Source organism: Ailuropoda melanoleuca, chromosome 9 (assembly GCF_002007445.2).
Source record: "Ailuropoda melanoleuca isolate Jingjing chromosome 9, ASM200744v2, whole genome shotgun sequence".
NCBI lineage: Eukaryota > Metazoa > Chordata > Mammalia > Carnivora > Ursidae > Ailuropoda > Ailuropoda melanoleuca.
This window is the reverse complement of record NC_048226.1, coordinates 82,229,161-82,243,657: the sequence shown is the minus strand read 5'-3', so window position 1 is coordinate 82,243,657 and position 14,497 is coordinate 82,229,161. Positions and strand designations below refer to the sequence as shown.

General features: G+C 37.2%; 1 protein-coding gene across 1 annotated transcript in view; it reads right to left on the bottom strand.

The window, feature by feature from the left end:
- Positions 1–11,668, bottom strand: part of SLC30A8 (solute carrier family 30 member 8) — a 47,730-nt gene extending 36,062 nt beyond the window's left edge. Inside the window, exon 1 of the mRNA XM_034668919.1 lies at positions 11,390–11,668. Coding sequence (XP_034524810.1) covers positions 11,390–11,460 — 71 coding nt within the window. The 5' untranslated portion in view covers positions 11,461–11,668. The remainder of the gene's footprint in view (positions 1–11,389) is intronic.
- Positions 11,669–14,497: the final 2,829 nt, after the last annotated feature.

Below are 14,497 nucleotides of genomic sequence, written 5' to 3'. Positions count from 1 at the left end.
TAGATTCCATGAATTCAAAGATGGCTGAAGCTCTGAAGAATAGGAATAATAGGCCAGAGGAGAGGAAGTTAGTGTAGCAGCAAAGAAAAAAAAGGGGGAGTAGCAGGAAAAATAGGGAAATATTGCAATAGCCTACAACTTTGAGCTCATTTCTTAAAATACTAATTAGAGAATGGAGCTTTGTTTTGTGATCTTGGAGAAGCTTTTCTTTTTCTTTCCTTTTTTTTTTTTTTTGATGGTAGAAGTTAAACCTGTTTGTTTCTGTGTCTCTAAAGTAGAGCTGGTAATACTTTTCACCCTCTTATTTCGTATGTTGACTAAATAAAATCACTTCTATTTTGTGCTTTCACATCACTTTTCCCAAGAACCTCAAATCAGTATTGCTGTGAGAAGAGGCGATGAAAGCTCAGGTCCCACCATGCATATCCGATACCTCATGTGTTCATTCATTCAGCAAATTTGTACTGCATGCCTGCAATGTGTCTGCACTATCAGAGGTGCTAGTGGATACCATGGTCTCTGAGACGAGGTTCCTGACCTCAGAAGCTTGTATCTTAGCAGAGGGGGACAAACAGTAAGCCAGCTGATAACCACAGAGGCTGTGTAGTATAATGGTCAGTGATCGGGGATAGAAGGTGGGGCTACTTTAAATAGAGCCCTAACGGGAGGCACCTCTGTAGAGATAACTCTGCAGTGAGTGAAAAGATAACCAGGAGTAGACCGACATNTTTTCTCAATTTATTAAATACTATACAATATTATTTTTAACATATAGAGAGCACTGTATTTAATATAAATATGTGAGACACAATGAACTGATTTCCTGTTATTAAACAATTCATTCTTTTCCAATTATTTGCTCATACAAGTGGGGCTGTTGATCTTTATAGTTAATCTTTACTCAGTATATTATTATCTTCTTAAAATTTAACCTTAAAAGGGGAACTGTCTGGTCAATAGGTTATCTACGTTTTTAAGGATTTTGGTATATATATCTCCAAATTGACTTTGAAATGTTTCTACTGATGATGTTAATAGCGCTCAGGATTTTGAACAGTTCCAAATAATCTCCTTTGCTGAAATAGGAACCACTTGGCAATAGGCACATAGAGTATTTGTATCTATACATTTTTGCCTTTGTAATGAGATACATACCCTGATAATAAACAAATATATCACGCAGCAGTGTGGGTCACCAGTGGCCATCAAATCAGAGGAGCCTGAGAACTAAAAGGAAGCATGATAGAGGTTTCCTCTTCCTTCGTGCTGAGAAGGCAACATGAGGAAGACAGGGTCACGAATCATTCTGGCACTGTTCATATGACCACTAATTTGCTTAAGTCATATGAAGCTTGCTTTATTTTATATTTTTCATGAATCTTGTGGCCAGAGAAAACCAGGTGGTAAGTGACAAGGAGAAAGAACTTATTCTGGAGCAGTGCAGAAGTCAGACCAAGGCAGGAATCCTACTAAGCGCACAGCCTCAGGGTAATGCCACAAGAAGAAAAGTGCAAGAAACCTGGCCAGTTTTTACCTTTAAATACTGCTTTGTTGCCCTAGACTCTAAGATTAACCAGTATGGATATATTTTGAGCTGAGATTGCTCCTTGAAATACTAAGCAGGAGATCCAAAGTTGGGCTTCGGAGGCTCTATTGAAATTGGATGCAATGTGTTCATCTATATGTTTGTGTGTATTTTATGGGGGGGATGCAAGAGCCCACAGTCTTCACTGGGCTCCTAAAAGGGTCTGTAATCCCCATTAAAATACATTTCTCATTACCTCACTAGAGCAGAGTGGTCTGGGTACCTATAGGTGCAGAACAGGTTCTTAATCTAAAAAATGATGTGAATTTGAGAAGAATTTCAAGGAAGTTCTAGAAAGCAAATGCTATGATGCATCAAAAAATGAATTGTGAATAAAGCACCATAGATTCCATGAATTCAAAGATGGCTGAAGCTCTGAAGAATAGGAATAATAGGCCAGAGGAGAGGAAGTTAGTGTAGCAGCAAAGAAAAAAAAGGGGGAGTAGCAGGAAAAATAGGGAAATATTGCAATAGCCTACAACTTTGAGCTCATTTCTTAAAATACTAATTAGAGAATGGAGCTTTGTTTTGTGATCTTGGAGAAGCTTTTCTTTTTCTTTCCTTTTTTTTTTTTTTTGATGGTAGAAGTTAAACCTGTTTGTTTCTGTGTCTCTAAAGTAGAGCTGGTAATACTTTTCACCCTCTTATTTCGTATGTTGACTAAATAAAATCACTTCTATTTTGTGCTTTCACATCACTTTTCCCAAGAACCTCAAATCAGTATTGCTGTGAGAAGAGGCGATGAAAGCTCAGGTCCCACCATGCATATCCGATACCTCATGTGTTCATTCATTCAGCAAATTTGTACTGCATGCCTGCAATGTGTCTGCACTATCAGAGGTGCTAGTGGATACCATGGTCTCTGAGACGAGGTTCCTGACCTCAGAAGCTTGTATCTTAGCAGAGGGGGACAAACAGTAAGCCAGCTGATAACCACAGAGGCTGTGTAGTATAATGGTCAGTGATCGGGGATAGAAGGTGGGGCTACTTTAAATAGAGCCCTAACGGGAGGCACCTCTGTAGAGATAACTCTGCAGTGAGTGAAAAGATAACCAGGAGTAGACCGACATGGAAGAGAAACATCTCAAGTGGACGGTATTGCTGGTACAAAGGCACAAAGGCAAGAAAGAGGTTGTCCTGTTCAAAAGCTCACCTTGACAGAAAGGAAACTATGTAGGTGGCCACTGTGGGATGAAGAAAGAGTGACATTGGGTGACGTCAGAGAAGTAGGCAGAAATTAGATCATACAGAAATATGAACCATTAGAAAGGGTTTCCTTTTACTTCCAAGTCTGCAGGAAGGAAGTTCGAAAGTTTTAAGCAGAGAGGAAACACTATGTGGTTCACATTTCTAAAATGATACTTGGAAGGCTTGAGTATAAAGAGGCAAAACATGGAGACCATTTAGGAGGTGGCTGAAGCATAGATGGTGGCGATTTGGACCAGTGCAGTGACAAGGAAAATGGGAAGAAGTATCCATATCTGAGGGTTGTTTGGGAGGTAGCATCAACGGGACATACTAATCAATAGCATTAGTTAGGGGGGAATAAGGGAAGGGTGGGACTCGAGGATTCCTCATGGATTTCTGGTTACAACAGCTAGGTGAAGGGCATGCCAGTTTACGAGATGGGATGAGTGGATGACAGTACAGGGAGGAAGTTGAGAATTTGGGCTGACATCCCATTACTAAGTTGACGCCAGCTTTACCACTCACTAATTGTATGACTGTAAGAAAACACCATAACCTGTGCCTCAATTTCCTCACCTGCAAAATGGGGATAATGTTAACACCTTTCTCACAGGGTAGCTTTTTGAGATTTTAGCTAATTCATATAAACACTTCAGAGTGTGTTTGGAAAAAGATAAATGCACAAAAAATGTGAATTTTTTAGCCTACCATTTTCACATTACATGATTATCATGGTTCTTCAGAAACAATAAAGGAAGTTGTACTGTGAAATAACTTAAGGCTAGGGGTGCCTGGGTGTCTCAGTTGGTTAAACATGGGACTCTTGGTTTCTCCTCAGGTTATGATCTCATGGTCCCGGGATTGAGCCCTAGTAGGGCTCGCACTCAGGGCGGAGTCTGCTTCATATTCTCTCTTCCCCCTCTCACTCACTCTTTCTCAAATAAATAATAAATAAAATCTTTTAAAAAAGAAATTGGAAACTTTAAAAAAAAATTTTAGGGGCACCTGGGTGGCACAGCGGTTGGGCGTCTGCCTTCGGCTCAGGGCGTGATCCCGGCGATCTGGGATCGAGCCCCACATCAGGCTCCTCCGCTATGAGCCTGCTTCTTCCTCTCCCACTCCCCCTGCTTGTGCTCCCTCTCTCTCTCGCTGGCTGTCTCTGTCTCTTTCGAATAAATAAATAAAATCTTGAGAAAAAAAAAAGAAAAAAATTTTAAGAACTCTAAGCTAAGCATTTTTATGACAGAGCTTGAATAAGCAAAAAGCAAGCTTTTCTNAAAAGAAAAAAAATTTTAAGAACTCTAAGCTAAGCATTTTTATGACAGAGCTTGAATAAGCAAAAAGCAAGCTTTTCTTTTGTTTCCCCTTTGTCCATATCCATTATTCTAGATTCTACTCCAGTGGCAATAAGGCATACAGATCATCAGTTTTGTATGAATTAACCCTGGGAATTGACCCTCTCTTCCTAAGGAAAGGATAAATATCAAAAAGGGAGAAAACATTCATAAATCCCTTAGTTCCTGGCCTGTTTCCCCTACTCAACCACTTACCTTTGTCTGCACGAGAATGAGTCCTATGTATTCAGTGCCTGGGACCTTGTCTGGAACACAGTAACCATTCAGTACAAATTTGTTGAGCTTATACTTGACTAAATGTTTGTGAAACAAATGAGTAATGTGAAGAAGTGTTTTGAGGGGAGAGAGCTAGAGGGAGTGGGGAAATAGAAATGTTTGCACAATCAGATGTAATTTCTCATCCTAGAACAGGTGTCAAGTTCCCCTCTCCTTTTAAAACAGCTTTATTAAGATATAATTCATATACTGCACAAGTGATCCATTTAGTGTAGACAATTTAATGGGTTTTAGCAAATTTGCAGAGTTGTGTGACAATTACCACAATCTAAGGTAGAACATTTCTGTCTGCCCAAAAAGAAACATTGTACCCATTAGCAGTAAATCCCCAATCTCCTTACATACAACCCTAGCCCAGGCAACCACCACTTTACTTTCTGCCTCCATAAATTTTCCAATTCTGGACATTTCATATAAATGGAATCGTACATGTGGGTTTTTTTTTATTAATGACTTCTTTCACTTAGCATAATGTTTTCAAGGTTTATCCATGTTGTAGCAAATATCAATACATCAGTACTTCATTGCTTTTTATTTTCAAATAATACTCCATTCTGTGGATATACAACATTTTATTTATCTGGTTTATCAGTTGACAGGCATTTATGTTGTTTTTATTTGGGGACTATATGAAGAATGCTGCTATGAAAATTTGTATACAAGCTTTTGTGGAAGTGTGTTTTCATTTTTATTGAATAAATACCTAGCAATAGAATTCCTGGACCCATAAGGTAACTCTGTGCTTAACATTTTATAAAAACTTACAGAATGTTTTTTAAAGCACTATGCCATTTTCCATTCCCACACACAATATTTGAGCACTCTCATTTCTCTATAGCCTCGCCAATGCTTGTTTTTGGTTTTTGATTATAGCCATCCTAGTGGGGATGAAGTGCTATCTCATTGTGGTTTTGACTTGCATCATTAGCCCTGATGGCTAATGATGCTGAACATCTTTCGTATGCTTATTACACATTTGTATATTTTCTTGGAGAAATGTCCGTCCATATCCTTCACCTATTCTTAAATTGGCCAATTTATCTTTATTGAGTTGTAATTGTCCTCTATATATTCCCATACACATCCCATATCACATACATCATTTGCAAATATTTCCTCCCAACCTTGCATTTTCATTTTCTTCATTGTATTGTTTGCAGAACAAAAGATCTTAATTTTGATGCTCTGTCATTTATCTATTTTATCACTTAGGCTTTTGGTGTCCTATCCTATAGCCTAACCCAAGGTCATAAAGTTTTATGCCTATGTTTTCTTTTAAGGGTTTTATACTTTTAGCTCTTAATTAGCTGAGTACCATTTATTGTAGCTTTATATTAACTTTTGAAATCAGGAAGTATAAACCTTCCAAGTATGTTTTTTTTCCAAGCGTGTTTTGCCTTTTCTAGGCCCCTTTTGTGTCCATATGAATTGTGGGATTAGTTGTCAATTTCTTCAAAAAGCAGTTAGTGATTGCATTGAAAATATACATTAAAATGGAGAATATTGCCTTCTTAAAATTGTCTTTCAATCCACAAACATGGGATATTTATTCATTTATCTAAATAANTTGTCAATTTCTTCAAAAAGCAGTTAGTGATTGCATTGAAAATATACATTAATTTGGAGAATATTGCCTTCTTAAAATTGTCTTTCAATCCACAAACATGGGATATTTATTCATTTATCTAAATAAGGATCTAAATCTTTAATTTTGACATTTGTTTATTTTCAGTGTACAAGTTTGGTACTTTGTTGAATTTATTCCCAAGTATTTTATTCTTTCTCATGCTATTATTAAGTTGAATTGTTTTCTTAATTGTGTTGTCAGATTAGTCGTTGCTATCAAATAAAAATACAATTTATTATTTGGATATTGATCTTGCTACCTAAAGCCTTACTGAACTTGCTCATTAGCTCTAAAGATTTTCAGTGGATCCCTTCGGATTTTTATATACTAGTTGATATTGTCTGCAAACGGTGTTAAGTTATATCTTCCTTTCCAATCTGGATGCCTTTTATTTTTATTTTTATCTTGCCCTGGCTAGAATATAGAGTAAAATGCTGTGTGGAAGTGGTGACAATGGGCATCCTTGTCTTATTCCTGATGTTAAGGGAAAGCTTTCAGGCCTTTACCACTAAGTTTAATGTTAGTTTCATGTTTTCCATAGATGCTTTTTATCAGGTTGAAGAAGTTCCCTTCTATTCCTTGTTTGGTGAACGTCACCATAATGAAAGGCTGTTGAGTTTTGTTGAATGCTTTTTCTGCATCTAGTGAGATAATCATATGGTGGGTTTTGTCCTTTATTCTATTAATGTAGTATTACTTTGATTGTATTTCAAATGTTAAATCAAATATGCATTACTTGGATAAATCCAACTTCACCATAGTTCGTAATTTTTTTATATCTTGCTGTGTTCAGTTTGTTAGTATTAAGTGGAGGGAGTTTTGAATCTATATTTATTTATAAGGCATATTGACCTATAGTTTTATTTTCTTGTGATATCTTCTTGTTTTGCTATCAGTGAAATATTGAAATATAGAATGAGTTGGAAAATGTTCATTCCTTTTTATTTTTTGGAAGAATTTGTGAAGAATTGGTATTAATTCTGCTTTATATGTTTAGTAAAAAGCACCAGTAAAGACATCTGGGTTTGCTATTTTCTTTGCATGAAGTTTCCTTATTACTAAGAAAATATTTTTACTTATTATAGATCCACTCAGATTTTCTGTTTTCTCTTGAGTTATTTGGTAGTTTGTATCTTTCTATAACTTTAACATTTCAACTAATATTATATATATTTTATGTATACAATTTATCTTTAAATCAGTGAAGAGAAGAAAAGAGAGTAAATATGCTGTTTTTTATAATTACCTTTAACTTTACTGATGCTATTTGGTTTTTCTGTGTTGATTCAAGTTAATGTCTGGTGTCATTTATTTGCAGCCTGAAAATTTTCCTTTATTTCTTGAAAAGTGAGTCTGCTAGCAAAAAATTTTCTCAGTTTTTGCTCACCTGGGAATGTCTTCATTTCACCTTCATTTTAGAAGTTAGTTTTTCTGATATAAGATGATTGGTTAACATTTTTTTTCTTTTAGCCCTTTTAATATGTNATTAGAGGTTAGTTTTTCTGGATATAAGATGATTGGTTAACATTTTTTTTCTTTTAGCCCTTTTAATATGTCATTCCACTGTCTTCCAGCTTCTTTGTTTCTTCTAGAAGTCAGATGTTACTCTTCCTGAGATGCTCTTGAACACGATAAATCTTTTTTTCTCTCTTGCTGCTTTCAAGATTTTTTCTGTGTGTTTTACTTTTTGTATTTTTACTATGATATGTCAGAATGTAGATCTGTTTTCCGTGATTCCTCTTGTTGACCATTGTGGATATGTAGATTAATATTGTCACTAAATTTTGGAAAATTCTAGCCATTATTTCTTTGAATATTTCTCTCCTCCTTTTTCTCCTCTCCTTCTGCACATTATGCATGTGTTAGGGCATTTGATGATGTGCACATTTCCCTGAGGTTCTATTTCCTCCTTATTTTTTTCTCTCTATTCTTTATGTTGCATATCTGTTGACCTGTCTTCAAGTTCACTCAGTCTTCTGTCAGTTAATATCTACTGATGAGCCCCTTTAACAAATTTTTTATTCTACTTAATGTACTTTCAACTTCAGAATTTCTGTTTGGTTCTTTTTATATAATTTCTCTTTATTAACATTGTCTGTTTGATGAGACAGTGCCATCATATCTCTCTTTAATTTTTTAAACATGATTTCATTTAATTCTTTAATCATATTTATAATGACTACTCTGAAACCTCTGAATGCTAAGTCCAACATCTGGGGTCTTTCAAAGGCAGTTTCTGTTACCTGCTCTTCTCATTATGTATGGGTTATTTTTACACTTTCTTTGCAGATCTTGTAATATTTAGCTTAAAATTAGTTGTTTTAGGTAATACATGGTAGAAATGCTGGGTACTGATCCCCGTGGGCCCATTGTTGCTGACATTTACTTGCTAGCTCTATTATTTGTTTAGGAATGGCTTGTCTAATTAAGTGGAATCCATTTCCTCTGATGTCCCCTACACATGCAGCTTCTGTTATCATTCCCAAGAGGGTGCAGCCTTGGCATACACAGAGTCATGCTTACCTCCCCCACTCCAGCCCAGGGATGCTAATCATTTTAATCATGTTTGCTTTGCCTATCTCTTTCCATGGTCTCACTGTTAAGCTTCTGGCTGCTCTGCCTAAATGGGTATCACATTCAATCATTGACCTACTTAATCACTTATTGATTACTCTACTGTCTTCAACAATCCCCTGAGGCATAAATTGCCCCACAATCTGATCCAGTTAAAGCTGGATCTTGTGTTAGTCTGCTCAAGCTGCTATAACAAAATATCACAGACTGGGTAGCTTAAACAACAGAAATTTATTTTCCCATGGTTCTGGAGGCTCAAAGTCCATTATTAAGGTGCTGGAAAATTCAGTTTCTGGCAAAAGCTCTCTTCCTGGTCTATAGATGGCTGCCTTGCTGTATTCTCACATGGTGGAGAGAGATCTCTGGTGTCTTTTCCTCTTTTATGGGGACACCAATTCTACCATATCAGGGCTCCATCCTTATGACTTCAATTAACCTTAATCACATTTTTAAAGGTTCTATCTCCAGCATAGTCACATGGAAGTTTGGGCTCTAAAATATGAATTTGGAAGGGAGGGACACAAATACTCAGTCCATAGCAGGCTCCTTTAAGGGGGAAATATTTGAGGCCATGGGAGAGAATGAAGAATAGCCAAAAGCTGGTACAAAGCTCCCAGATATGTGAGTAAAGCCATCTTGGAACTTTTGGCACAGCCCAGACACCAGAAGAATGCAGCCCCATGAGCAAACCTCACTGACCCAAGAATTGTGAATAATAAAATGATTGCTGTTTAAGCTACAACATTCTGAGATTAGTTTGTAGCCCAGCAGTAGATAAATGAAACGCTCCTTTTGTGGAATTAGAGAATAAAGATTCCTTCAGGTAACGTTTCTCAGTAGCTTGTAACAATGTAAACTGAAAGCTGATTATAAGTAGAAAAGAGAGAAGGAAGGAGAAAAGAGAAGGAATATCAGAAGGCAGAGTTGTCTGGGAAATAGAGACAGAAGAAAATACATGAGAAAGGAGGTTGGGGAAGATGATAAAAAGGAAGTACACAAGTGAGGAAATCAAGGTCCATGTGACCTCAGGGAGAAATAGATGAAGGATTCAGGAGGCCACAAGGTGAAAGTGTGTGTGCAGGAGAGTGGAGGAGGAGGAAGCAGACACTAAATTTGCCAACAGAAGGCATGGGTTCAGATCCCAACTCTGTCGTAATTAGACATCTGACCTTAAGAAAGGTAATTCCTCTCTTTGGCATTCGGGTTCCTAACTGGGAAAATGAGGGATTAGCACAAATCATTTCTCCCCGTTTTAACTGTTTTTGTATGAAAACAAAATAAAATTGAGTTTGATAGTTTCTATCACCATATTCTGAAAACCATACTCATTTAGGAAGAGAATGAGACCCTATAACTATAAATGGTTGACTTTATTTGTGTAACAGAGTGTTAGTGGTCTCTTTTAATGAGAAGGGAAATACTGTTATTTTAATAATTTAGAGATGCTCTATAATAGTGTCTATAGTAATAATAAGTCATTGTCTAAAATTTCTGCCTGACCTAGCATAAGGTTTTGTTATTTGTGGTCTTAATAAATCACATCTAATAGAAACTAATTCTTATAATGTGAGATAATTGATGTGCTAGATTCTATCATATATTTTTAAAGCAAAATTATAAAGATCCTATAAAAAAAAAAGTCCCTTTACAGTTGTTCAAACATTTGGTGCTATCAAACACAATGTTGCTACTCTTTGAAATATGAATTTGGTTCCATGAAACAAACACAAGCATTACATGTACTATTAATGGGTATGTAGTCCCTTAAGCTCTGCTTCCTCCATGAAATCATTTCAGATTTTTATTCATTCTTCTGTACATACTAAGCATGTTTCTCTTTGTTCCTCATTCAGACTGAATTCCCCAAACTCACCAAACTCTTATTCCTACATGTCCCTGTTTTTACCAGGCAATTATCTCAGTCTGGAAAATGTCCCCTACCTGTATTTTCTATGTGGAGTTTTCCTAACCTTGCTCTAACTCCTTTTCATTTTTCAGTTCTTACTCTATGACTTCTGAAATGCTTTCTCTGACCCCTAAAGTTTAGCTAAGGCCTAGGTTCCTTTGAGATCTCATTAAACACCTCCAGAGTAACACTTCTATGCTATTTTGTAATTGCCTATTTCCTATGCGCATTCCACATTAGATGCAAATTTTCAAGAGGACAGAGATCTGAAAGTAGGCATTTTTTTTTTCCTGTTATATATCCAGGCGTGTTCAATCAATAATAGTTCAATAAGGGGAAGATGAATGGATGTGGTATTGTGCATGTGGTACTATGGAGATAGTAAACGGAACTATGTAGAACATTAAACTCAGCTATATTCATTATAGTTGTGTACATTTGATTATGGGATTTTATGATCAAGAAAACCGCAATTGGTTTAAAAATCAAGGTAACCCCAATTCTGTCACATAGTTGAAAAGCCTTAATTTTTTTCTAAATATAATTCAATAAAATTTCCATAGAACTTCAAAAATGGGAATAATTGAGGAAAAGAAAGGTAAACAGATTAGATCGTATATGCCTATTTTCTGGAAGATGAACTACAGATGAAAAATGTATTAATAAAATGTATCCTTTGTGCACTTAGGATATTTAAGGAATCAAATCCTACATTTTTCAGGATACAAATTATACAGGTCAGTCAACAGTGAATCAAATTTTACAAAATGCCCCTGAGTTGCACAGCAAAAGCTTCCAATTTTGAAGCAGTAGGATCTAAGGATTTATTGAAGAGTCAAGACACAGAAAGTCGTGAGGCAGAAGCAGATGTCTGTTACCTGTCTAGGGTGAAGGCATACATCTTGGTGGCTCTGTCATTCACAAGGTAGGTTCTTTCAAGGAACTCCATGGTCAGGATAAGACCTTCTGTTGTTGTTTGTGGTTGTTGTGGCTTCTGCTGTTTACCTCAGTGCCCAGTTTGGGAAGCAAAGCAGCATTACCATCATTCACGTACTTTCCAAAGAAAAAAATAAAAAGGCATCCAGGATTTAGAATAACGAGCCTCCTACATAAATGTTCTTGGTAGTTCTGCTAAAATTACAGCCTCCTTGGACTATCACCTGGTCTCATTCTCTCACCCACAGAAACTCGCCTCCTACAGAGACCTGCAGGAAGGATCAGGTGAAAAGAGGGAGAGAGAGAGTGTGTGTGTGTGTTGTGTGTGTGTGTGTGTGCGCGCTTCCGATGCTATCTGATTCCACTGTTTCCTGAGAGGCAGAGGGGCTCAGGGGTTCCCTGCTAACTGCTGATGTAGAGGTTTGGTCTTCAGAACACACCTGGGTGAGCTGCAGACAGCCTTCTGGGCACTAGTCTCATGCTTTCTCTTTCTTTTCCTTTCCTTTTTCAAGGGGGTGGGGGATTCTCTCTCTCAACCTAAAAACATTTCTCCTGAGATTTAGTCCTAAGATGACCTCTAAGCAGCTGTCAGGATTTACTTCTCTCTTAGGATCACTTTGGAATTTCACTACTGAAGGGAGGACTACGTCATTAGTTGCTCAAGTCTGTAATCTGAAACTGTTCCTGGTGTGGCAGCTTTGAAGCCCTTTTGACAGGTTAGGAAAAGGGCAGACTCACCTTCTAAATAAATTACAGCCCTCAGCCATACCTATAAGAACTGGGATGATCTATATTCTCCCTGGCTAGGGTATCCTCTGCTGAGGATAAAAGACTCACCCAAGGAAACCCTATCAGGCAAACAAATCACAATTCAAGAATGGCATCTTCTGAGTTGGTCCCAAGGAACCTTCAACCCCCAAACTCCTAGGAATTCACATTTTATTTCATTATAAAGCATTTTCCTTTCCAAATAAGAGAAGGGACTATAGCCCGAGGGCAGCAGCCCTTTGCCGTAGGCATTTGTGGGGAGGCCAAAGAGCATCCAAGACCTGTACAGATGCACGTGGGAGTTGGGAATGAGTGCAGACTGGAAAGAGGCCATAAATCTCTGACCACTGAGACCTCATTTCCTTCTCCCTCTGTCAACACTCACTTCTAGTGAGAAAACTCAGACAGAGTGGTGTAGTCTGGGCATAGCCCAGTTGCCCAGCATCTTGGGAATCTGCCCATTGTACTGAGCAGAAGTCTGCCACAGTGGCCTAATAGGATAAATATTGTCTCTGAAGAAGAAAATAGGATTCAATGGCAATTTCAGTAGCAGTGACAGGAGAAGTCACCTTTGGTTAACAGTGAGAGCATCAGGTGTCCTACCACATCTGCATTGAACCTGTACCTCATGTTTAAGATTTCAAACAGCCTCATCCATAACATAAGTTTTAAAGTCTTTCCATATGACTCCATTGCCTAAACAGTCATTCACTTGGTTCTGACTGATGGAAACCAGAGAAATGGCTCTGGGAAGCCATTTTTTCTCGCAGGAGAAATTCTGGGTCTAGAGTTACTAGAATAATCCAAAGCATTTCCTTTGCATATGTCCTTACTCTTAACTTTACAAAATAATAGGTTATTCTGTGGATGCAAAGTAGAAAACCAGAAAAGAATTACTAATCCATCTGTGCGACACGTTGCAACACTTTGCAGCTTGAATCATTTGTGAGTTGTTTGTAGCACATAGGAGAGAAATCGAATTCAAGTGAATGAATGTCAAAAAGGGAATTAGGCTGAAATCCATTAGGGATAAGTGCAAAGAAGAGAAGATAAGCCATATTCAAATGCAGGAAAGAGAATATATAGTTATAGCTATCAACAGGGAAAAAAAAGTGAAAGTTTGAGATTCTCCACCATGAGTTTTGTCACTAATACATATGTGGATGCGCAGACATATTTACATCTGTTCCTGATTCTCTGAGCACAGAGATACATAGTAGGTGGTTAATGTGAATCGCCTGTGAGGCAAGAAGAGAGTGAGGATATGTGGGAACAGTAGGGTAGAACTGATACAGAATAGGGTGAGGTGGAGATGAGAAAAGAGGGACTGGTTACCCCAGCAAAGAAAAAGAAAAACATGTATTCTGTGATTTCTGCTATTTATTTTTAAGTTGAAATACATAAAATTGCCATTTTTATAGACCTAATATAGTCTAAAATCAGCAATTTCCTATGATTTACTTAAATATATGTGCACATATATATACAAACCTATAAAATGTATATGTGTATATGTGTCATACATATAAAAATAAAAAAATTAAATATGTATATTTTTAAAGTATTAAGAAATTACTTTGATGAATTTCTAAGTGCTACCCTTGAAAATAACTACTCTAATAGAAACCAAAACTTCCGGTGTAAGTAGCATAAGAGTAGCAAAGAGGAGATTACAGCAAATAAAACTTTTATGTTAAAAAAGTTAGCTTTGCTGCTATAAATCTGAATGTAGATAAATTATGATTAAGAATTGTCTGCACATCACATTGTGTGAAATGTTCACCTGTTGATAACTTTGTCATCTTATAAATTCATTTTAATTACACCATTATCCCCTTCCCCGCAGTATTCTGTCAGTACAATGTTTATGAAGAATTTCCCATCCCCTCTGACTAACCTTTGGCCCACTCCAGCATGCACCACCCAGCAAGAACCAATGGCCCTAATCAGTCTGGCAAAATTCACAGAATATGTACTTGGAAAGCAACACGGATCAAAAAAAGAAAATCCTTTCTCTTTTTGACAGTTGGTTTTGGTGGGCATTATGCTGCTTTTCCCAGTTTCCTAGGCAACCAGCTTCTAAACCATCCTGAATTACAGGTTGTCCTCTCCGCCCACTCACCATCACAAGCTTGTAGCAACTGAAGGGGCAAAATGCAATTTATAACAGTTACCTCTGGGAATAAATATCCCGTCAGCCACAAGAACATCGCTGACATGACCAAAGAGCTGGTTCAGCTCCCCAATGCTAGCTTTTGTTGGCAACAATTTATTAATAAGAT